General features: G+C 43.5%; 1 protein-coding gene across 1 annotated transcript in view; it reads left to right on the top strand.

Annotated features, from left to right (window-relative positions):
- The first annotated feature begins 3,145 nt into the window (after positions 1-3,145).
- agmo (alkylglycerol monooxygenase) overlaps positions 3,146-24,847 on the top strand; it is a 62,924-nt gene continuing 41,222 nt past the window's right edge. Inside the window, exons 1-3 of the mRNA XM_004078408.4 lie at positions 3,146-3,584; positions 12,336-12,466; positions 16,188-16,339. Of these exons, the coding sequence (XP_004078456.1) occupies positions 3,477-3,584; positions 12,336-12,466; positions 16,188-16,339 (391 nt within the window). The 5' untranslated portion in view covers positions 3,146-3,476. The remainder of the gene's footprint in view (positions 3,585-12,335; positions 12,467-16,187; positions 16,340-24,847) is intronic.

Below are 24,847 nucleotides of genomic sequence, written 5' to 3'. Positions count from 1 at the left end.
GCATCTCTGTAAAGGCACACATTATGTACTTAACTGTGTTTCGGTTGCATGGCTCCGTTGGTGTAGGACTGGCACGTGGCGAACCAGGGTCCGATTCCCAGCGTGGGTCCTTCGCGGCACTGCCTTACTATGTAGCCACAATGGGGTCCGGGTCTTGGTCTCCCTGTGCCGGTCCACAGACCAGATAAAATACAGGGTTGTATCAGGAAGGTCATCCGGCGTAGAACCGTCTGCCATACCACCTGTGGCGACCCCCCCCCCCCCCCCCCCCGACATGCTGAAAGGCGAACAACAATGTACCTAATTACTGCGATTCTCACACCTAGACTGTTTTCTGCTCATCTTTGCCATTAGCGCTTAGCATTAGCACAGTGTGCTAATGCTAAGCGCTAATGATTTGTGTTTCTGTATAATGAAACATTATAGCTAACCTTGTATTAAACCTGATGACATCATCAGAGTGGTCTTAATTTACCTGGAGATACGGTTCCGTGCACAGAGCCCATTTGTGCATTTTTAATTGGTCGAGGCGGCTCCTCAGTCCTCACTGCTCCCCCAGAGGTGAGGAAAACAACTGCAACCCACTGCAATACAGCCACTACACAGTCATTCCTTAACCCTTGTGCTATCCTATGGGGTCAAGATGACCATTGACGTGTTCTCCCCACCATGACAAATGTGGATAAAGGTGGAAAGATTTCATGTAATCCATGGACACCAGTGAAGATCACAAATCATTGAAGAAAAAGGTTCAGAGCACTGTCTAGTGGGTCTAGATGACCCAACTCCCAATGTTAAAGTGCCTAGGATAGAACAAGGGTTAAACCTGAGCATAGAAGACCCGTATCGTTTGCAGAAGCTTTCCAGAAACAACTGGAAAGGTTTTGTTTCTTCAAAGGTCACCGTGTCAGAGCACGCCGTCCGTTGGCATAAAAGCTAAGAGCACGAGTTTGATTCTGAATAATAGCTTTTAACTTTGGCCTGGAAATTTCTTTTTACTCATATAATTGAGTGACAAATAATTTTTTTCTGTAGAAAACCCAAACTTAAATTTCTTGATATTTTTGATTGAGAAAGTTAAAGAAAAATTTATTAAAATTGTTTGACTTTTAGAAATGGCGGCTCCGCCAAAATAAAGCGTAATTTTAGCTTTAATGTGAGTAAAGTATTTGGTTCTTCGGTTATACTTTTAACTTGAAGTTGGTCTCACAAATAGGGTTGAAAATCCCTCTTCAGAGACGAGATGTTCGGTTACCCATAAGTCACTTTGAAGGTTGGATCTAAATGAAAATTGTGTTTGGTAACTTTTTAACCGACCATAATGAAAACAACAGATGTGATGCACACTGGAGGGTCACATGACCTTGCGTGTGAATCTACAGTTGTCAGGCTCATCTTTAGGCTGAATGTAACTTTGCGTGTCGGACGCTCCCCCCGTGGCATCAGCAGGGAGCCCACAAAGAAACAGATTGAATCTTGAACCCGACGAGGTCGAGTCGGGCCTTTAAGCTGCACAGAGGGGAAATTCCCCACATGTAACAGCAGGACAGTACAGACAGTACACTGGCAAAACACACACTCTACGGTGTAACCCTTGTGCTATCTTATGGGGTCCAAATGACCCGATCCTTACTTTGACGTGTTCTCCCTACCATGACAAAGGTGGATAAAGGTGAAGAGGATTTCATGTAATCCATGGACACCAGTGAAGATCACAAATCATTGAAGAAAAAAGGTTCAGAGCACTGTCTAGTGGGTCTAGATGACCCAACTCCCAATGTTAAAGTGCCTAGGATAGCACAAGGGTTACACATCATTGTGGAGGGAGATGACATTCTGGAAATATTGATGTAAAGTTCACAGAAGTCGGTAAAAGACGCCCAATTCCAAGAATCTGAAACCTGAATGACTTAATATGAGAGCGACAGGTAAATGTTTAAAGGACGCAAGGTGTGAACAACCAGAAAACCTACAACCAACGGAAACATGTGAAACATCCAAGTCAAACATTTAACCGTATACTGTATTTGTAGATTTGCCTGAAAGTTTGAGAACTTTAAATGGTTTAACAGCGTAACTTGAGAGATTAGTCACAAGAAAAGTCTATCTTATCCGATTTTAGGGGGGGAGGGGGGTCAGTTATAAACTAAAAATGTAAATCCTATAACTGAGAATATTTAAACGACATACATTAAAATGTTTTTCAGAGTGATCATAGTTATAAAGGATCCAAATTGAACTTTTTCTGCCGTGTTCCTGCATATAATGCCCTAAAGGTCTGCATTCATTCATTATGAAGGAAAGTATTGAAGACTTTGAACTTCACACATAGGATCCTTAAAGAATTAACAAACTACAACATGAGGCTAAAGGTCAGGTTAACAGTATTCCCTGTGTCGTCAAGTTAGATAAGCAAAAATAGAGCGACTCTTGAGTTTAGCCATTAAATTTAGGCCTGAAGCCAAAAGACAGTTAGTTAGGAGGCCAGAGGAGACAGCTGTTTGACATTTGCACTTGGATTACGACACCAACCGGGCCTTCCAGGTAAAAAAAAACAGAAGCTTGAGGGCAAAGATTGGGTCTTATGTAACTGCAGATATTCCAGGCAATCTAATGAAATAAAAAAAAATAGGAAACTGAAAAATAAGTGCACTGAGCAATGTAAAATGTCTGCAGCAGTGTAAAAATGCATGCAAAAAATCACAAAACCACAGCAAAATTGCAATATTTTAGATATTTACAATCCAGCACAACATGCAGAACATTCGTCAAATGTACACAATGATCTAGAATGCAGCTGAAAACACCTTCAAGGGATTTAAAAAAGTAGTTCTGTATTTATTTGCAATATTTTATTTTTACTAAAGTGCACTAAAGTTAAAAATTCGGCACAAAAACTGTCATAAGTTTATCATCTTTGCTTAAAGTTGAGTATGGTCTTTTCAAGGTTATTTATCCAGTAAAAATCTTTACCAATCAATTTTTTGCATTACAGTTCATTTTTACTGCCCCTGTTTAAGTAAAAAAAAACATTATGTGGGAGTTTTTTTATTACACGAAATGCATCAAAACTGAGGCCAAACATGTGAAAATAACCCAGCTTTTTATCAGCCTTCACTTATGAAGATACAAACAAACCACAAGATCTCGCGAGATAAAACGGGACCTTGGCGCCGTGGTCAAAGGTAAACTGTCGTCCTGAAGCTCAGGAATGGTTGAAGTAAATGTTCGCAGTGTGGAGCCCATGTGGACGCTTTCAGTCGAGACCAATTGGCTTTTCTGCTCGTCACGAGTTTGCTCATCTGCTGAGTCACGCTCCGCCTCGCAGCTGACCTACTTTCCCGACAAAATAAAACTCCGGGACTTTGAAAAGTTGGCAGAACACTCGGCTCGCCCGCTCCACTTCCCGCCACCACAGGAGAGCCCACAACACCTGCGCAGGTCGAGCGGCGGACACCGAGGTGCTGACTGCAGACATGGGGTCCCGTTCGGTGTCTGTTGGCCTCCGAGCCATGTTTTCAATGCTAACACCAAACGAGTCGTCGTTTGAGAGAGTGGAAGAAGTCCCGCCGTACGTGCAACAGGTGCGAGCCTCCTTTCATTAACGTCTATTGGTACGCTCCGTGAGGTATGGAAAGCCGTTTGTGCCAAAAAAAAAATACAAAACAGACATGAAGAATAACCTTTCCTGCAAAAACAAATTATGGCATATTATACATTAAACACTGCTATAAACAGTTTAAAAAGTTAAATATAAGCTACTTAAAGTAAAAGTCAGATATTAATTGTAAAATATTATTTAACAAGTCTGCTAAAATGACATGTATTGCTGTCGAATCCTTAGCAAGTCTGCTAATAATATTGAAGTGTAGTAATAAGAACACAAAAGGGAGAAATAAGTTAAATTCATCCTGATGGTCAGAAAACAGAACTATTAAACAGATGTTAATAAATGAGTGTATTCTTAATTGGTAAAGCAATTTTCTTAGCTCATAAATAGGGGAATAAATAAAAACAAAAACATAATTGGAACAGAGTCAAATGCTTGAAAAACAACTTCTGATATCAAGAAGAATAGAAAGTTGAAGAGTTTGCAAATATGAATGGTTCACAATAGAATGTGAAGACTTTCAAAGCACCCCCCCCCCCCCCCAAAAAAAAAAAAATTGAATAAAATATAAAATGTAGTTTGGCTTCCAAAACAACTTTTACTTTAGCAAAATACATTTCCAAAATAAATTATTTATATTTATGTGCTTTGCCCAATACGTAGAGCTATATGGGTGTTTTATACCAAAATGGTTTTGATATCATCTGGAAGAACATGCTGAACATGTGTTTGTAAATACATTCATGTTTTTTAGGAATTGTGGAAATCAGTTTGTACATATGTTGAACTAAATGTATGTGTTTCTTACATAAACTTTAAACAATTTTGCATTTCAGAAATACCGTTTTGTGTCAGTGATGCACACAATAACACATTTGTTTATTAGTTCTTGGTTCTTCCAATGCTGCATTTTCTTAAAGAACAAATTAAATGACTTGATTGACCCGATAGAAGCAAAAGCAGTTTTTCTCAGTGTGAAAAACTTGATAACAGTTTATATTGACCGTAGATGAGTTGAACCCGAGCAGGGAAATGTCTGCCATCTCTTTGCTTATGTATCCGAGTAAAGTCCCGACTTTAAATCTGGAAATTCAGAATTCTCCTGACTGTTGTGGATGAGGTTTTTCTGGATCAAAGCGGTCTAAAGCTCTCACTTAGTGTCAACTGATAAATCCTTTCATTTTCAGTTAAAGCGTCTGCGGTGGAGGCAGTGGAAGCTAATTGATACACCGTATCCATGAAGTTTTGCTTTTTAGAGTTTTTTTTTGTGCTTATCCCTTATTAAATAATTCATGCATTTTTTTTCACTTTTTCCGCTCTTTGAACTGCCGGGACTCCATTTAAGCAACATCATTTCAACAGATTCTGACGCGAAGAAAAGCAGCTCTGCGCCGTTATGCCACTCTTTCGGTTAGTGTACATTCATTACGTAACCGCTTCCCCACTGCAAAGTGCTGTTTGTCAGCACCAAGCTGCTCTCCTCCTCTTCAGATCATTTTAGAATGACGTAAATTGCGTAAACGATTAATATGGCAATGGAAAGTAGCTAAACAGAAGCTAAAGCTGGAGTGTTAAAAGGGTAAACGACCTGAGGCCCCCCGTTGGGCCCTCTGGAGCTTTCACTCTCTGGCCCCCTATGCCTCCCTGCTCTCTGGCATGGGGGGGGGGCATGTGGTGGTTTAAATTTAAACGACTTTCTTCCAAAATGAACATGATGATGAGTAATCATGACTCTCTCATATCAAAGTAACCATTTATTCTTTTTGGTAGTTTTTGAGACAGGTTTCTTTTTTTTTTTCTTGGAATCCCTTTTTTGTGGAGCTTGCACTTTGTAGACGGTCCCTTGGCTGCGGTCTCACTTCCGCTTCTCTTTTGGCAGCACAGACAGCTCATTCGCTTTAAGAGCGAGAAAAAAATGCCATCTTTTTTCCTTTGACATGAATTTGTAGGTCGCTGTTTGCATTAAGACACTTTTAAACATTTCTATGAAGAGTTCTTGATCCTGGAAGTCTGAATCTGTGAATATCTTGTTAACTGTGTCGTACTCTGCCGCCCTTTACGATAGTAAAACATCGCCATGCAGTCATGCAATGCAGACCTGTAGAAGAGGATTTATATGTAATAACGGGGTGTTGAGATATACTGCTGATCATAATAATGAGAATAAAACAAATATCCGAACCCTGATTGCGATGAAAATTTCAACGGGGTCTGAAACGGCGGGATGGGCTGGATTTCTGATCACATGGTCGGAGGGGGCTGCAGAAAAACGTTTGTTTCATTGGCATGAATGATGGTGACGAGCTTTAGGTTTAGGGAAAACTCTGATGTGACGCTGATGGTGCAGTCCACCTGCTGATTGAACGTACTTCAGTTTAAATCACTGCTCATAGAAGCCCCCCCCCCCCTAACAGCTGTCCCTTTCCAGTGTCTCAATTACATTTTATTACAGCAGATGTCTGCAGCAGGTTTACCCACACGTGTTTGTTATGAGCTTTTATGGCACTTGGGGAGAGAAAACCAGTTGCCCCCCCAGCAGGCGTCCATGTCATCCAGCAGCAGTCGCCACCAAGTCAATTAGTTTTTGCCGCCGGCTGGTTGGCGGTGAAAGTTTGGGCGTGCCTGAGTGGCTTAGTGACTCTGCTGTGTTTACAGTTTGTTGGTAGTTCTGCGCTGCTGCCGTTCTCCAACCCACTTGTGTTTCTTTTTGGAAAAACCAGAACTTTTGAACCTGTCAGGAACCGTTCGGGACTTCTGGGTTTTTCCCCGGATCTCTCATCCATCGATTAAAAACAGAGTTTTTTTTTCCTCAGACGGCAGTGATAAAAGTGAGCTGTCGGCCTACACTTTCAGCCAACATCAGTCATCTGTGACCTTATAAAGAAGAAGCTGCTTGGGAAAACATCTGCGCTGCAAATGTCATGCTCCATGTGTGGCTGAGTTCTGGGATAAATAAAATGCTGTTTTGGAGCACCGGCGCATTGGAAGGCTTTAGCTTCAGCAGACGAAGGCTCAGAAATCAGAACGAGGCGTCTGAGTGAACGTGAGGGACGACCACAGGTCAGGGGTCCCCAAACAACGGCCCGCGGGCCGCACCCGGCCCGCCCACCCATTTGACCCGGCCCCCTGAACGATACCAGAGGGGGGTCTAAGGGCAGGGATGCCAGTTTAGCTTAGTCAGTTTGTTAGTTAATTTTAGTATTTTCCAATTGAACTCTTTGTATTCATGATCCTTTTGAGTTCATGTTTCACTTCGAAGCCCATCGAGACGACTGTTGTTGTGATTTTGGGCTATACAAATAAAATTGAATAAAATTGAATTGAATTGAATTGAGAGACCCTTTTTTTTCTGCATTATTACGGGGGAGGAGTCAGACCTGAAACTGGATGGTATTGTGTACTTAGGCTACGTTTACACTGCAGGGCTTAGTGCTCGATTCCGATTTTCTTTGAAAAAATCCGATTCTTTTTTTTTTTTTTACAACGCCGTTCACATTTCCAATTAAATGTGAACTTTTATGATCTCCTGTGTGACCGTGAAATGACCCAGAAGTGACCTGCATGCGCAGAAGAGTACCCACTGGTGAACGACGTCACTGTTGTTTGTGGAAGTAGCTAACGTTAACAATGGATGTCAACAACAGTGTTGTCAACAGCGGAGCTCTTTTTGCATTATTACATTTATTTTCTCAAAGGAGCAGCACAATTACAATCTTCTCATTTTAAGAAGGCATTGAAGCCAGGGTCGTCTGGACCCACTGTTGTGGAATGGGGATGTTTATGTGCTGCAGCCGCGAGCGCGTGTGTGTAAGAGAGAGAAGATGGGGGGGGGGGGGGGGGGGGGGGGGGGGGCAGTGGGAGTGTGCATATTGTGTGTTACGGAGGAAGGAGTACGATAATAAAAGAAGGTTTACCCCAGAATAAATGCTATTGACTCTTTATTAACCCGCTCTGGAGAATCTGAGGGTCCGAACTGGGAAGTGAATCCCAGAGGAGGATCCGCCTTCGGTCCCCCGCGCTTCTGACCACGGTGGGAAAGGGGAAAAAAGTAATAGTGGGAAAGGTTCAACACCACGCTCGGACATTTAGCTGGAAATATTTTCAAAAACCGCCCGGTTGCGATCAGAGCCCTGGAGTTTGGCCTGAATAGAGCTGTCACCCCAAATATGAATCCAATCTGTGACCTCACTTCCCTTCCACTGACTGGTCTCAGCAGCATCGTCCACCATGGTTGATGTTTATGTTCTAGTTCCCGCCTATTTCAACGCAGAATGATGACTTTTGTAGCGTATCGATGACGTACGGGTCGGATTCATGTGGCCTGGCCGTTTAGACGGAGGTCGCATTTGAAAAGATCGGATACGTATCGGATTCAGGACCACATACCCAAGTGGCCTGGCCTGGGAACAGATCAGATCTGTGTCGTCCAGACTGTCATGAAAAGATCAGATACAGGTCGCACAGGGGCAAAAAAATCGGAATTGGGTCGTGTCAGCCTGCGGCGTGAACGTAGCCTTAGCCTACATGGGAACAGATCAGATCTGTGTCGTCCAGACTGTCATGAAAAGATCAGATACAGGTCGCACAGGGGCAAAAAAATCGGAATTGGGTCGTGTCAGCCTGCGGCGTGAACGTAGCCTTAGCCTACATTGTTTCGGGTCGTTAGGAGTCCTTTGTCCTCAGGTGGGGTTGGGGAGCCAGTGACTCCCTCCCCAACCTGGTCATCTCGTTCAGCTGCTAACCACCTAGGTGGAACTGGTTCGGTTCGTTTGGGTTTCAGAACACTGCTGTAGATGCAGTTTCAGGTCTGACTCCTCCTTCATAGACAAAGCTAATTTGAATTGAAATGTGAGCCAAGCTAAAATGTTGCTACTGCAACCTCACTTTGCCCCTGTCACAGAAACGTGAACGTGTCCCGCCCCGCCATCAGAATGGAAAAGTGACAAAAAGGTTAGGTAAGGGAAACATTGATCCAGCATGCAGGTATTGATCAGAGAGAAAACAGTGGCGTCTATAGGTCAGCCTCCTGAAAACCTCCAAACCTGGATTATAAGGAAAGAAGACAAAAGCCTAACCCAACCCTAACCCTAACCCTAACCCAGAGACTGTGAGTCATTCAAGAGATTCTGCTCTACAACTGAAGTTGAACATCTACCTAAGAGTGTGCATGGACAACAGAAGCTTTATTTCTGTGAACAACCCACAGAGAGTTATGTGGTTATTTAAAGGCTCTTATTATATATATTTTTTGGTGAAGAACCCAGAGAGGATTATTTGATATCAGATTGGGTTTTTAATATTCGTTTATGTGTGGCTTTTAGTTTACATTTCGGCCTCCCTGCGATCGTCACACTTTTTCTGTTTCAAACTGACCCTGGCCCCCCATCACAGAATGGAAACGTCATGTGGCCCTCACTGGGAAAAGCTTGGGGACTCCTGCCATAGGTGCTCGGGCCCCGTTCAATAACTTTGTTCCCAGCTGTGGCGCCGGGGCTGCAGAGAGGAGGAAGAAAAGGAGGGAAAGTTTCAGCCTCACAACCCCCCCCCCCCCCCCCCCCTCTCCCTCTGCGGGTTTGGAGGAGGCCTCCAGATGTTGGACGGTTGCGTGTGATGGCGGGTCTTTGGAGCCGCTAACGCCTCTGCTTGCACACACACCTGTACATTCATTCACAGGGGGATATGCGCTTGCATGCATGCATGCACCCCCCCCCCCCCATCCACTCCCACCACCTGGACATGTGCTCCTCTGCGGTCTCAGCTGGCGGGGGCCGGGCGTCCCACGCCGTTCTTTGGTTAAGAGAACCGGCGGTGCTGCCACGCTGCCTAAAGTCGCAGTTGTGACCCCTTTGGCTGACCCCCCTCCCTCACTAATTAGTTCCATGTTTGACAGACCCGTTAAGAGGTTATTAGGCATTTCCAGAACGCTCAGGAGTAAAGGCCCGTCAGTGACCGCTGGCGTTTCGCCCCCATTCGCTTTGTCAGAACTGGTTAGCAGAAGAAATCTGTCAGTTTTTCAGTCGTTCCTGCAAAAGCTCAACGTTTGAACACGTATTATGTACCTTTAAAGTCCCACTCCCATCATCTTTTCATCTATTTTCAAGGCGTTCCCAGGGGTCTTTTCATTATGAGGATGCCATTTCTTAGAAATTCACTTCTAAGTTGTGGGCAGGACTGTCGTAGCTACCCACCGTCCAGTTCTGATCCGGATTCCAGCTCAGACGAGGAAAACAAAAACGTTCATGGATCTGTCTGTCTGTCAGTGGACGCATCAGAATGAAGCAGAGCAGGGAGACGTACTTTCAACGTCGATCTTTTTCAAACTGCCTTTGTGCAGTTTTTCATCTGCTCCTGGTTCACAACAATTTGAATAAAGAAATACTCAGAAATTCAATCTTAAGCGTAATTTTCTTCATAAATGTTGGACAAGAACGTGTTAAAAAACCCAAAACACCATTTTCATTGACCTTTTCTACACTAGTTGCTGTAATAAGTGTTTGGTTTCCGAAATCAGAAAAGTAATCTTTGGGATCCTCCTTAAACTGAACCTGCTGACGTGGCACAAACCCAAGTTTACGTTTCTGAATCTGACAGGAAACGTTTCCATACATTTGTTTGCCTCTTGAGTTTTGCTCAAATAAACAATATGCTTTTCCTGGCGATCATTTACTGGACGCCGTCGTCTTCAGTTGATGTGTTCAAAGATGTGAAATGAGAGAAAATGAAGAAAAGCAACTTTTGAACTTTTACAGAGGACAAAAAGTAAATAATCTTTACAATATTTGTCTTTGTAGACTTGTTTTATGAATAAGAATTGGAATAATCCTTGGTGAGCTGCTCTGATCTGAGGAACCGAAAGGGAGTGGCGTCCTCAGGTGGAGCGATCTGGAATCTAATGCTGTCTCACGGGAATCGAACCGTGTTCTGCTTTCAAATACAGACGAACACAGACCCCCAACATTCAGCCTCCGGAGGCAGGGAGCGCTTTTCCGGTCACACCGATGTCCCGTTTCACATCCACTAATGTCGCTTCCTGAAGCAGACATGCTTGAGTAAACGTGCCCGATGGATCATCTTTGCCGGAATAATGAAATAATCCGGAAAAACCACGAGTCCTTCCAAAGAAATGGGAACAAACGTAAAATGGGATCTGAACAGCTGTGATAAAGAAAGTCCTTCGGTTCAGTCTGATGTTTGTTTTTGGTGTCATCAGAGACGGGCGGCGGCTGTGGATCAAATCTCAAACGCCCGATAGCCGTAGTCGAACCCTTGCTGTGAAAAGCAGCTTTGTGCTCAAATACAGCACTTCACGGTAGTAAAGTGCTCCCATTTCACTGTAGGCGCGTGTGATGTGTTTAGTGACAATAAAGGCATTCTATTCTATTCTATTCTAAAATGTTTCAAAAATAACTGAAACTTCATGTTCCTGAAAGACCCGAACGCGCCCGTCCTCCCTGACCTGAACGTGACCCGGTCGGGCCCCCAACTCTTGACGAATGTGCAGAAACGAGGCGGGTCGGTGTCTTCTTCCTTTCTCTGTGAGGCAGCTGACCTCGACATCGTCGGCACACCTCACTACTCAGGTGCTGACAGCGCCTTTAAGCCCTTCAGACGGGAGACCTGAACCTTCCTGAAGGTCACAGGAGGGACCCCTGGTTTCATCACGGTGACGGATTAGGTCAGGCTTGCACACCGGCTCCAGTGTCTGTGGTTCATCCGGTCTGGAGAGCAAAGCCAGAAGGCTTTGAAGGCATTCCGCCTTCAATTTTGAACCTGGAAGTCTGAGGTGATGGATTCAGTTTGTTATTGAGTTCCAATTTGAAATATGCATGACGACTTAGGATGCTTAAGTTCAGAGTTTGTCTATTTTTAAATGACACTAACAACAACAAAAGAATAGAAAGTGATTTTTGTGAAGCCTTACAATAAAAGACCCAGACTTGTCTGCAAATTTGTAACCAAATAAATTTAAATCGATCACTTTATTAATACAATTGATTAAAAAACAATAAGCAAAATATTGTAAAAGGATAAAAAAAAATTGATTTACAACATTTGTTTTTGCTAAAACAAAAAATGTTCAACCATCTGTTTATGGCAATTAAAACATGTCACTAAAAGAAGGTCTAAAATGCATCATGTGCAGTTTAAAGTCATGTTATTAAATTGTGTGTATTTCTCATGGCTACGAATAAATGATACCAATCTGTTCCAAAGAACTATCAGGACAAAAGTCGCTCATTAGCCTGAAAGATAGATAGATAGATAGATAGATAGATATTTAAAGTCATTTTTTGTCATGAAATAAATGTGAAACCCAAAGTTGCCAGATTTGGTCTGAAATTCCCTTAATGTTGACTTAAGTGTGGGGTTGCCATTTCTTCCAAATACAAACTCTAGAAGGTTTCCTGATGAATCTGAAAAGCTGCTAGTCTCACGCCTGTTCTCATTTAGGCAGCTTTCCGTTTCCAGGTAAAGCGCCCCGGTTGCCCTTGTCGCTGTGCGCTGAGGTCATTTCCGTCCGCGCTGTTCAAGCAAACATTTGTGTTTTCCAATCTGCCAAATCTCTGGCCTGGTATGCCGACGCAAACGTCAAGGACCACTAAACATGAAAGTCCTGCAAACCCTCAGCTCATCTGCCAAAGCAAACGTGCAACAAGCCCGGCGAGGAGGAGGAGGAGGCGCTGCAGCGCGGGCATGACACTGTCACGGTTTTTTGTGTCTGCAGGCCACGCCTTTCTTTGTGGGGCTGATGGTGCTGGAGCTGGCGGTGGGCCTTCTGAAGACGGGGCGCTCTGTGGTCACCATCAGTGACGGAGTCACCTCCATAGCAGCTGGAATGGTTTCCAGACTCCCACTGTGAGTCAGGACTCTGCATGCTTTCACTCTCCTGGAGGCAGAAAACATTTAGCTAACCAAAAACTGCAGCAATTCTGCCGTTTCAGCGACAAACCTCCAGTTTCTGGAAGAAAGACACTGAAATCAATGTTTTTATGTGCATCAGGTAGTTTGTTCCTATGTGACTCGGTTACCTTTAGCTAATCTTTATGAACATCTGGTGTTTTAACAGCCCTGTTTGTGTTTATGAGCCTCAAATGACAGCAGTGAAGAACTTACCTGTGTGACACACCTGTCATGTACCACACATCCAGCAGAGACTCCTGTGATTCAGAACATTACAGAAATGATGAGATAGATGATATAAAGATCACTTCAGACACAAACTTTGGATCTTAAATTGAAAAATGTGCAAAAACTGCCTGAAACTTGGTGAAAAACGACGTTTCCCCCTTTATTAAAGTAGATTATCTTGATTTCTGGATCTAGATCTGAGAGCTGTCAGGTCTGGGAAATCCAGAAATCTCCCGTTTCATGAAGTGAAGAAGCTGGCTGGATTTCAAGGAAATTTAAAAACAGACCAGGAACAAAGTATTTGACGTGTTTCCATCTGAGAGGATCACAAAGACGTTCCTGCAGTTCTTAGACTCCAGAGAACCTCATAGAGATCTACCTCTCACACATGGAGAACAAACATCTGGGACTGTGACATACGAGTCCACTACCAGGAGTCATCCAGGACGCCGTCAGAGGAGCAGGTTATGGATGAGAAGGTCCGACCTCACTGGACTCAGTTCAGGCCAGAAAGAAACCTTTGGACAAACGTGAAGCCATGGAGAGTTCCAGGAGAAAGACGCTCCTGAGAAGCTAGAACATCTGGATGATCCACTAAACGTCTGGACTGATGTTCTGAAGAGCAAAAAGGAGAGTAAAGCACGGCGGAAGTGCTTTTAGCAAAGGGAGCTCAGTCTTCCATCAGATCCTGACATCGCTCTCTAAATGACAAAAATGATCTAAACACAGTAAATCCAAATGGATCAGAGGAGAAACATGGCGGTTAGGAGTCAGAACCGGGACGTGAATCTGATGTAGATGGTCTTTGATGGCTTCTGATGAAAAGGATGCTACGTCACTGCCAAATCCTTATTGGTCAAAGTTCAAACTGGTTTTTAATTGCTGTGCATTCTGAAAAAGGACTTGGAAGCCCGATACTCATATACATGCACTTAAAAGTGGGTGGAGCCTGCTGGCCCCCACATCAGTGGCGGTTTTTGATATGGGCGATGTGGGCGGTCGCCCAGGGCGGCACTTAATGGGGGGCGGCATTTGCCGTGCCTGAGGCGTTGCACCTAATGTGCTACATACTATATTCAAAGAGGAAGCTTGGAGCTTTTAATTTGAAATTGCTTCAGCAGCCGACACTTAATGCTTTTAGTTTGACACATCAGACTGTTAAGAATGTCTTCCTCCTATTTCCTCTTCACACTTATGGTGCAAAAAAAAAAAAAAAAAAAAAAAAAAAAAAAAAAGAATACCTCAGAGTGAAACAACGTAAAACAGGCACATGAAAAGGAATTAGGCAGAACAAACATCCGTGCTCAACCCAATTTCGAAAAAAGCAGGCAATGGAGATTATTTCCCACAATTCTTTGCTCCGACACAGCAGACCCGATGCGCACGTGACCACCGCCCTCTGCTGCAAGACGCTTGCGGCCACACCTCTTTGCGGTAGTCTTTGGAACATAAGTCAAAAAACTCGAGAGGGGAGCGCAACTCGCCGGTGGCTGGCTGAATCACACTAACAGGTGATTGGGAGTCTTTTTCTATCTGACAATCAACTCTGAGCCGCAGCTGCGCCTCCCGTCATAGAGACGGAGCCGCGTGTGTGAGAGGGAAGGGGAGGGGGGGGGGGGGTGGTGGGCGCAGACCATTTTATTAGGATTGAGTTTTTTTGGAGGATTTCTACTGTTGGTGTTGCACAAATTTAGGGAAATGCCAAATATTTTTGGAGTAATCCCACAGATGAGTTCTAAGATTTAGTCTTAAATGTTTTATAAGACCTAAACATATTAATCACAATAAGTTTTTTTTAGATCTAATCCCTCTGATACGTTTCACAAAGACACACACAGGACGTCACACATTAAGAAATTATTGCTAAAAATGAAGCAGGAGTCCAGCTCTAAAAAAAATGCTCTAAAAAATGATGAAAGAGCAAAAAAATGGAATTATTTGATATGTAATTTCTTATTAATATTTCCAGGCTTTCTTTGCTTTTTGTCCTGCAGCATGTTCATATTTGTATAATTTTGACAGAATATATTTATATGGAGAACAAAATATTACAACTTATTTAAGGTTTAACTTGTGTTCCTGTTTTTATTCATATTTATGTTCAAAAAGTTCAGTTTAAAAGGTTTAAAAGTTTAGCTTTAGTGTGTTCAGTAAACATTTATCTTCTTCGGCCCAAAAGCGTGTTTTTAACTTAGGCCCCTGTGTGACTGAGTTTGACCCCCCTGTAATACAAGTCTAGAAAATTAATGCATTTTTTGAGTAAAATGGCTAAATAGAAGATAGGGAACACAGCAGGATGTTGTCAAATTTTGTATGTGTGTGTGTGTGGGGGGGGGGGGGGGGGGCGCTGGTGGGGTTACTCGCCCAGGGAGTAAGTTAGTGTAGAACCGCCACTGCCCCACATCCAATGTTCAAAACGTTTGAAAGATTTCTTGTAGCCTGCTTTCAAATGCTAGGGGTGTGGCCTTCAAACAAGTTCACTCCTGATTGGCCAGAGTGGTTGGGTTGTTAAAATCACTGATCAATTTTCAATCCATAAAAGTAGAGATTGATCTTTTTTATTGTTCCTCTTGCAGTGACCTAACACATAACAGCAGTAAAGCGAAAGTCCGCTAGCTTGATGCTAATGTATAATGGAATTTTTCATAGGACGGCTAATGCTAACACTTGGTAGACCTAAACACACATGGCTAACTAAATGTACAGCTTTATATCCTCACAGGCAGGAATTCTCCAAACTCTTTTACGGACTTTTATTTTTAAAGTAGCTATTTGTGTCTAAAGCAAAGTTTTTTACTCTAATCTTCTGGAATAAAGTGTGATGTTGTAGCTTGAGCGCCACCTAGTGGCCAAACTGAAACGCCTCCTAGAGAGGCAGAACGAAATGATCTGTACATTTTTGTTGGAGCTTCTGGTTACATAACACTGTATGGAAATAACAATCTCACTGGTTTATTTCACTAATAATTTTTACAATACGTGACCGGTATCAGAGTAATATGAATGTCTTCAGCACATAAATAGGTTATTGTTGTATTTCTATACAAATATGTCTAAATGCTCGTAAAAACAATCGAATTGACACGATCAAAAGAATTAAAAAAAATCGTGAAATTAATCGTTTCTGGAAATCATTGGTAATAAACCCCGCCCTGCTTACTGACCATGTTTGGCTCCAACATGGCAGCCTCTGTATCGTGAAAATATGGCGATAAAATTGACTTTTTTCGGCTGGAGCCGGAAATAAAGCCTTTCCTATGGGTGAAGTCACACTCACTCGGTCCAGTCCTCACATACAGTCGCTGGTCAGAACACAAGTTGGTCTGGAGACCAACGAGACTGAGGGTCTGTGAATGCATCAAATGTCGGTGCAGCCTGCTTCATTGCTAAGGGATCATGTTGAAAGGTTGTTGCACCCTGTGAGCTGAACCCTGGTTGTGTTCTTCAGGCTGCTGCTGAGAGGCTGCGAGCTGTCCGCCTACATGTACGTCTGGGAGCATTTCCGCCTGCTGGAGCTGCCCTGGGACTCTGCCTGGACCTGGTGGTTCACCCTCATCGGGGTCGACTTTGGCTACTACTGGGTCCACCGCTTTGCTCATGGTACGGACGCTCCTAAGTTACTGCATGAAGACCAGAAACGTTCAAACCCTAAACACTCTTATGAGGCAGTTCAGCACATTTAAAACTGTTGGTCCTTTTCTTCAAGGACGTGTGTGTGTTGCCAATAACAGCCAGCCACCCGCCTGCATCAAACCAGCCATCTTCAGCGTGCAACAGTACAAACAGAGACTACAAAGTTAGCCGATGATAAATGACTCTGAAATGTTGATTTAGTTTCCGTCCCTGCTGGGCGGAGTTGTGAACATGGCACTCACATCATGTTTTCCTGGACACTGCAGAGGAAGCAATTATTTTTGAGTTACATCCAGCTGCTTTGGAGCCGTGCAGATGTGAGGGGCCTCGCTCTGCGGAGGGCTGTGGTCTAAGCTCGCCGCTGCCACGGCAACGGCCGCTACACACCAGAGCTGCTGCAGCATCTCTGACCGAGAGGGGCGGGCTGGTGGGGGGACGGTCTCCGTCTGTTTTGGTTCAGTGATGGACCTTCCGAGGTGTTTGTCTGCAGAGATGTTTATTTGTGTCAGGGGCAACCCCCCCCCCCCCCCCCCCCCCGCTTCCATAGCTCTGGATTAAAGTCCACTCCGCTGTGTTGATGTTAGAATTTAACTAAACAGAAGCTGAGCCCCAGCTTTGGAGGTGAGAACATCTCTGTGGAATGCAGTTGGACATTTTTACCTTCACTTTGATTTCAAAGTAAAAGCTCTGCAGTCTTTTTTTTTTTTTTTTGCTCACTCACCTGCACAGTGGATGACTAAGGCTTTCACACCCGGCTGTTTGGATCACACTAGGTTGGTACAAAAAAAAAAGTCATCTGAACTTTGGTCCAAACAAGCAAACTGTAGTCCATCTGAAAAGAGGGGGTCTCTGTGAACGCAGACAAACTATAGAAAAGACAGAACAGTGGGGAAAAACAAACGGCGTTGTGCATAAGAGAAAAAAGTGAGGATGTAGTGAGAAGGTGAGGAAGCTTGCTGATGTTCAGCAGTCCAAATATGACAGGAATGGCCAGTTTTCTTCACTTGTTGCACTTTCTTTTTTTACTTCCTGCTCAGCGCTCACATCTGTGTGATGTGTTCCAGTGGTCTGCTTCAGTTTTTAACACTGAAAATAGTAATTGTTCCCCCTTTGTGAAGCATTTAAACTGCTGAGAACAGAACCATAATATTACAAATAAAATGGTGGCTTTTTACACTGAAACTGTTGGAGTCATTAAAAAATTGGAGAACATCTTTTTGTTTGAGATAAAGAAACTTAGGTTTACGCTAGCTATCCGCAGCTTCTGCTACGCATCACTATGTGGTTATTTGTGTTTATCTCTGGTCTAAAGTTATTTTAGAGCAATATTTTCCCAACACCAAACCCTCCCGACATGCTTGTTTGACAAGTTCTGAGTCGCCTTTCTTCAACAGACTTCTGACCAGTTTCCTTATTTCAGGGACAGCTTTGTGCAGAATGCAACTTCCTACTAAAAGGAGCTGAAACAATCAAACCTTTGCAGCCATTTGCTAAAAAAATTAATAATAATACTAACAGAAGAACTTGAAGTAACACAAACTGAATAAATCATCTAAAGAATTAATTAGAAACACATTAGAATGAATTTTGTTGCAATGGCGACTCAGCAGAGACCCCATATTAACATTGTGGCAACCAGCCCTCCTCTGCCCCCTAGTGGCCTGCTTGGCTTGTCCCTGATGGAGATTTTGTGCCATCAGAGGCTCTTAATGACCACTGGGAGAAATGTGGCAAATGGAAACAAGGTTATATTAGGAGCATGGGTTAAGCAGAAACTGATGTTATGCTCATAAAATTCTAACAGTTTGACTTAAACCAGTAGCCCTTTAACACCTGAGCTGTCAGCGGCGACGGCAAAATAACACACGCCCTTTAAATGTACGTAACTCTCAAAGTGTTTACGCAATTGACGTAATTCCAACGGATTCCACCGTGGAGAAATGCGTCTTTGTGCCAATATGCAACGCATTATGCTAGTTGTGCTAGTTACTCCGATGTGCTGACGTAAAGTGTTGCAAATTGTCCCAAATCGACGGTTGAGTTGCGGTAAATCAAAGAACGTCAACACTGGAGCTGAAGCTCTGGTGTTAAAGGGTTAAATCGTTTTGTTGCTATCCTAACATGTAAGATTGAACCTGATTGGTTCAGTTTCATCTTAGGCTTCGCGTCATGAATCCTAATGTTGTACGAGAAGATCGATGCTTTGAGGCTGCGGTTCATTTCTGCCACATCTGCTTAGACACATGGATAATGTGAGAAAAATCCCAAACATACGATAAATCAGTGAAGGGACTACAGTTTGTAATGTCTTTTAATCTATTGCTATTACTTTTACGTTATTTGGGGAAATTCAAACGGAAAAAAACGTTCCTGTTGGGTTCATTTGAACATGACCGACCTGCAGGTGGCGCAGACCTCTCCTTCATGGGTGCGTCACCCCAGCGTGTGACGATGCCCGGAGTTTCTGCCCGCAGGCGTCCGTCCACGAAGTTCGGTTATGTCTGATGTCGGACAAAACTTTCCATTTTTCTGAGCTTCCTCCTCTCCGAAGCTTAGTGGGATCGTCATTGGAACATAGTGGGGTCGTGGATAGTCTTGTAAAGCCAAGCAGCCCCCACCCCCACCCCCACCCCCCCCATATTGGACGCCACCGCACAGTCCTCTCCTCTTACTCTGGTTGGCTTCAACCAGCCAACCTCATCCAGAGGAAGGATGTGAAGGATGCTTTTGGGCCTCAAAACAGAAGGAACATTCAGTCTGGACTTTTATTTTTCTTTACAATAATAGAGCAATAAATCTTATTATTAGCAGCGAGGGAAGGATTAGAACATAAAAGTCGGAGAAGAGGCAGCAAATGATTTTCTGCTGGGGAAATATGAGGCGGCATTACCTCAGCATAAAATACCATTTTCAGTTTAACCGGTTTTACGGCCATTTTCATAGTTTCCCTCTCATTATTTCTACATGAAAAGACAGCTCAGGCATAATTAAGCGGAAAGTTCTTGGCAGTGGCCCCCCCCTGATGACATCTCCACCAAGGAGACAAAGCTGCTCCTGCTGCCAGGAGCGGATCTATGCGATAGCACTAGTTAGGAGGAAGGAAAAAAACAACCCAGTCTGGGGGGGGTTAATTCAGCACGGAGGATTTTCAGCCCCCCCCCCTCCCTCATGTGGCTGAGGCCTGCAGCTTCAAATCGCCTGTATGCCCAACTCCTCTGCTGTTTGTTTACATTCTATGTAACATATTTCCCAGAATTCCTTTGAAGCTTTATTTAAAACAAACCATCAACAACAACTGGGTTCAGCTACTCTGACACTGAATCTGCTCAGAACCTGGTTCTGGCTGAGCGGGAGGCGGACTCCCTCCCGGTGCGGCCATGTTGTTGACAGCCCCGTTGATTCTGTTTATTGTGACCTCATATCGCCAGCGCCACTAATAGCAGCTCTGCTGGCGAGCGGCGTCTAAATCCAGGCCCGGCAGCCAGCGAGAAGCCATTAATCAGCCGGTCAGCTGTCTGTGCGCTGATTATACGTGAGGTAATGGAGGCACGCTGCCGTCGTCTCACCGCATTCGCTGCTGCGCCGGCCTTCACTTTCCGCCCAGAAGCAGCCGAGCGCCGCTCAGAAATGCTGTCGTTACATCCGCTCAGTCAAATAATTTGAGAGAAAGGTAAAAGCTGAAATGAGGAAAGCAAAAGTGAACATTTTTGTGGTTGGGTTTGTGTTTTCTGGCAGCCGCTGTGCTGTTTTCAGTGTAAGCCAGAGAAAGCACAGATATTTGGTCTTTTTTTTAGGATCATAAAAAGGTTTTGGTTAAGCGGATTAACAAACTGAAATCTGTTGTTAAGGAAGAAAGCATAAAAACAAGCTATGCTGCTGTTTGTTTGTTTGTTTGTTTGTTTGTTTGTTTGTTTGTTTGTTTATAAAGAAACAAACAGGGATGTCCCGATCAGACTCAGTCATTTGATTTAAAGAATCTGCAGATCAGGGGGGTATTCCAGAAAGCAGGTTATGCTAGCTCTCACGGTAAGTTTGAGGCTAAGGAAGTTGATCACCTCAGCTTTCGGTTCCAGAAATGGAGGAATGTTTCAGGGTTTGTCAAGTTGCCATGGCAACTCGTGCTCTGAACATAACCTGGTCCGGACCAGGTTTAGTTGAAGGTTAGTTTGTTTTCAGAGAGGTGAAGCAGCATGGTGTGTCCATTTGTAGATGATTTAGTGGATGAAGAAGCTCAGATAATACTTTTTACACCATGAGAGGGTGATAAGACCACATATGGATGTTGGGAAAGATAATTTTTTACTTTGATCTAACTTAATTATTTGTTTCAGTTAAGATAAATCTTTTTTTTTGTAAGTCAGTTTAAAAATTACACGTAGTTTTCAGACAGTTATTTTAATTTCATTCAAATTAATTCAATTAAGTAGGGGGCAAAGGATTGTGGGATATCATTCCCTTTGCCTGTCTGGACGGATTTGGGTTTAAGTGTGGGTTTTTGACCAAATGTGTTTAGTTGTTTCGCTGTTTTACTGTGTTTCGCCGAGTTATTTTGCCCTACTGATCTTACGTCTCTGCACCATGAGTGAGAGTGGAGGAGAGAATGATTAGTTTATATAGCACCCCTACGGTTTGAAGTTGCCCTTTTTTTTCACAGTTTGGCAAGGGGTGCGACTTATACTCCGCAACGACTTATATTAGATATAAATTGAAATAAATACATTGTTAACCCTCCTGTTATGTTCATTTATGAGGAACAGAGATGATGTTCCTGGGTCAATTTGATGTATGAGGTATGTTAAGTGTTAAGAGTATGTTAAGTGACTCAGAGAATCAGCAAACCTTTTTTTACAGTAAGATCTTGAAGGCTAACAACATAATATTCTATTTTCCAATGATTTCATAGATTCAGAAATGCAATAAAAATGACAACTGTTTCTACAAATACAGGATGAAAACAGAGTATTAGTTGGCCAATGATGCTTCATGAAAGGAATAAATAACTAAGTATGAGAAAGAATTACTGTGAAATTATGAGATAAACAGTCTGCTATGATTGTGTCATATAAGGTTGTGCAAGTTATTAGTTCTTGGTCTCAGATTTTGTCAAATAAATTTCCTGTCAAAATGCGACTTATAGTCCAGTGCGACTTATCTGTGTTTTTTTTCTACTTTATAATGCATTTTTGGGCTGGTGCGACTTATAGTCCGGAAAATACGGTAATTCTTGCAAAGAGAATTTACAATAAGTCATTATTTCTTCTTGTAGGTTGTTGTCTGCGTTAAGACAAACCAAAGAGACCCTTGTTGTCAGCTTTAAACGTTTATTAAAAGTTGCTGATCCTGGACGTCTGAATCTCTGAATATCTCGCTAACCTTTCCAAACTGTTTTTGAGCTCCTGCTGCGATTTACGGCAGTAAAGTGTCGGGATCCATTCATGCTTTAGCGTTAAAAAATAAACCTGACATGGCGCTGATCACAAGGATGAGAATAAAATAAATACCCGATCCCCGATTGGGAGGAATCTGTTTCCGATCGAGTCTGAAGCAACGTGATTGGGCCGGTTTCTGATCACGTGATCAGATCAGTATATTTCTAGTAACCAACATGATGAAGGTTCAAAAACCCCTCATACAAAGCATTTAACCAGAAATAAACAAGAATGTTGACGTCAGTATAGTTACAGTGAAAAACTAAAAATTAGAAAAGTTAAGAAAATGCGAAAGACGAAGTTTCTTTCTTTGTTTCTTGCACCAAAGTTGGTTTCCTGGAGTAGTCCAGTTCACTTGACAGGTGTAACGCTTACCTGAAGCAAACAACAACAAAATAGTTCACGGTGCAAATCCATGGGAGGACAAATCCCAGCAGGCTGTAGAACCTCTACTGTGATGTAGGGAGGAGTGTGTCCGAACAGCAAAGCACAAATAAGTCACGGTTCTCTTCTTCTTTACTTCAAGCAACATGACAACAATGAGTCACTTTAAGAACAACATGACTGTAGTGCAGTGGAAACTTTACAACAAAAGGAAAGGAGGTCCTGTTTCGTCGCTGCTTGGCTCCGCCCCTTCATCAAAACAACCTCATCACTAATCAGGCTGAGCTAAACAAAACATTCAAATGTATTTTAGCTGAAACAAGTGGACCACAAAATACCCCCCAATGTACAGCAATTGCAAAACGAGAAGAAAGCATTTTAAATTTAAAACCCAATCAGTTGCTGATCCAGGAAGTAAACAGGAAAACCACTGAGAGCATCAGGTGACAACAAAAACACAACAAACCCACTGACACTGTAACAAACAAACCCCCCCTCAGACCCCCCCCCACCACCACACACACACACTCACTGACAGACTGGGGCTCTCCAACCGGAGGAGGAGCAGGAGTTTTGACCTTTGACCTTTAACCTCATGCGATTGTCTCCTGGTCAGGGTTGATTTTAGGCGGGATATGACCTTTCCGGACCACTGAAGACCCCTGTGGAAAGCAAACTGTGAAAGGTTGAGATAAGGGTGGACCCTCCGCTTCCTGAAAGTTGCGGGTGGAGTGTGTTTGCTGGGCCCGGGCCCCCTGGGGTCCGTGTCCACTGGGCCGACACCCTTCCTCGCCACTCCGGCCTGCTGACGAGCAGCAGCTGTGCTGACAAACAGATGAGCTCAGCACTCCGTGTCCTCCGTGCTGTTGGAGACACGGCCCATGTGGATGTTATTGTTTGAAAGGGAGCTGCTCCGCGCCCCCCCCCCCCCTCAGTAAACAGCTCTCTAAAACCCCCCCAAGTTCCTGGATGGGTGCAGGTTGCACGGCTGACAGAAATCCAGGCCCCCGCTCAGTTTGCTGGCGGTGTCGGTGTGCCGCATCAGGATGGGCGGTGGGGGGGTCAGGTCAGGTCCCACACGTGCCGTCCGCCGCTGAAAGAGAGGACAGGAATGTCATTTTAGGGATTACCGAACTGCTGAACCTCAACATCGCAGAGATGATGTCCTCAAGATGTAGATGTAGTGGTCCTCAAACTTTTTCTCCTGTTCCCCCCTTTGGAGGGAAAAAAAATGCCCCCCCCCCCCCCCCCCCACACACACACACACCGAGAAAAAACTGACAAAATAATCCAACATGTTCAACTTTAATGCCACATGAACATCTTAAACGTTCCTGCTGCTAAAGACTACAAAACATTAAATAAAGGAGCATTCACTTTATTACAACAATAACATTGAACCTGTGTGCAAAAAGAAACACAAAGTTGTGTTCATGGCTGCAATGTGTCTGCTTTGTGCTACACATCTGTTCAAAACCAGGTTGCAGGTTTGTTGCTGCAACTCTCAAGTCCCTCTCAGTGTTGAGCCTATAGCTCTGTTCTTTGATTTCAAAGTGGCAACAGCAGAAAATCTCACTAAGAGAGGACGGAGAATGGAAGCAGAATGCCCCCAGCCTTCTGCCCCATGGGGGGATGCCCCCTCTCCTACCCCAGCAGAATTCAGGGGGAGTTTGTGCTGTGAACCTCATCCTGATGTGATTTCAATGGACTGATCCTCCTCAGCAGCTCCAACCAGCTGCTGCTGCTGCATTCATGGATCTGTCAGCCAGTCGTACTGAGCTCTGCTGTCTGGGAAATATTTGAGACAGAATCCTGCAGGAAGACGTGAACAAAGTGAAAGATCCTTCATAAAAGTATAAATCAATGAGATAAAGGATCATTCACTTTGTATGTTCTCAGACTGGGGGGGCGTTGAGGCTTTACATCCATTCTACATGCTTTTCTCCATTCTTCAACCAATCTGATCACAGTTGCAGACAAAGGCAGCTGTAGGTATCCAATCCTCACCGGTTGCATGTGTGAAATGCATCAACGTCCATTACCGTTCTTTGAAGACGTTAAAACCAACAATAATTACTACCTGAGTGGAACCTTTGATCCTATAGACCAGTGTTTTTCAACCTTTTTTGAACCACGGCACACTTTAACCTTGACAAAAATCCCGCGGCACACCAGCATCCAAAAAATTAGATAAATTAAAAAAAAAGAAAAAGCTCAGTCTGTATTGATCTACAGCCGCTCTGCAATCTCACATGAATTTTTGTGATAATTGTTGCAGAAAACGCTGATAGCTGCAGCTGTTTTTTCTAAAAGATGTATTAAAAATTAAGTCAAAAGATTCAAAAACTGTTTGATGTGTGTTCGTTGTTTTAAGACGTTAAGAGGAGAGACTCATTGTGCGCTAAGACAGTCACTACTGCATCATGGGAGATGTAGTGCCCGTAATCCGCCGACCGCAGAAAGACCAGCGTCTTTGAGCTTCATTGTTTTGTTCACTTGTTCCAGTCTGATACCAGATTCTGTGGAAAGCTACACCGCTAAAGACGAGCTTTAGCTGGTATTTCTGTTAGAACAGAGAGACTTTTTTGCGCTAAATCGAAACAAGGAAGTGAATACTTTAACCACTTCTGATTGGTCAGACTGATGACATGTGATTAAGCCT

The sequence above is a fragment of the Oryzias latipes genome, chromosome 16, assembly GCF_002234675.1.
Source record: "Oryzias latipes chromosome 16, ASM223467v1".
NCBI classification, from domain to species: domain Eukaryota; kingdom Metazoa; phylum Chordata; class Actinopteri; order Beloniformes; family Adrianichthyidae; genus Oryzias; species Oryzias latipes.
The sequence above is the reverse complement of the archived record's forward strand: the minus strand, read 5'-3'. Positions and strand labels throughout refer to the sequence as shown.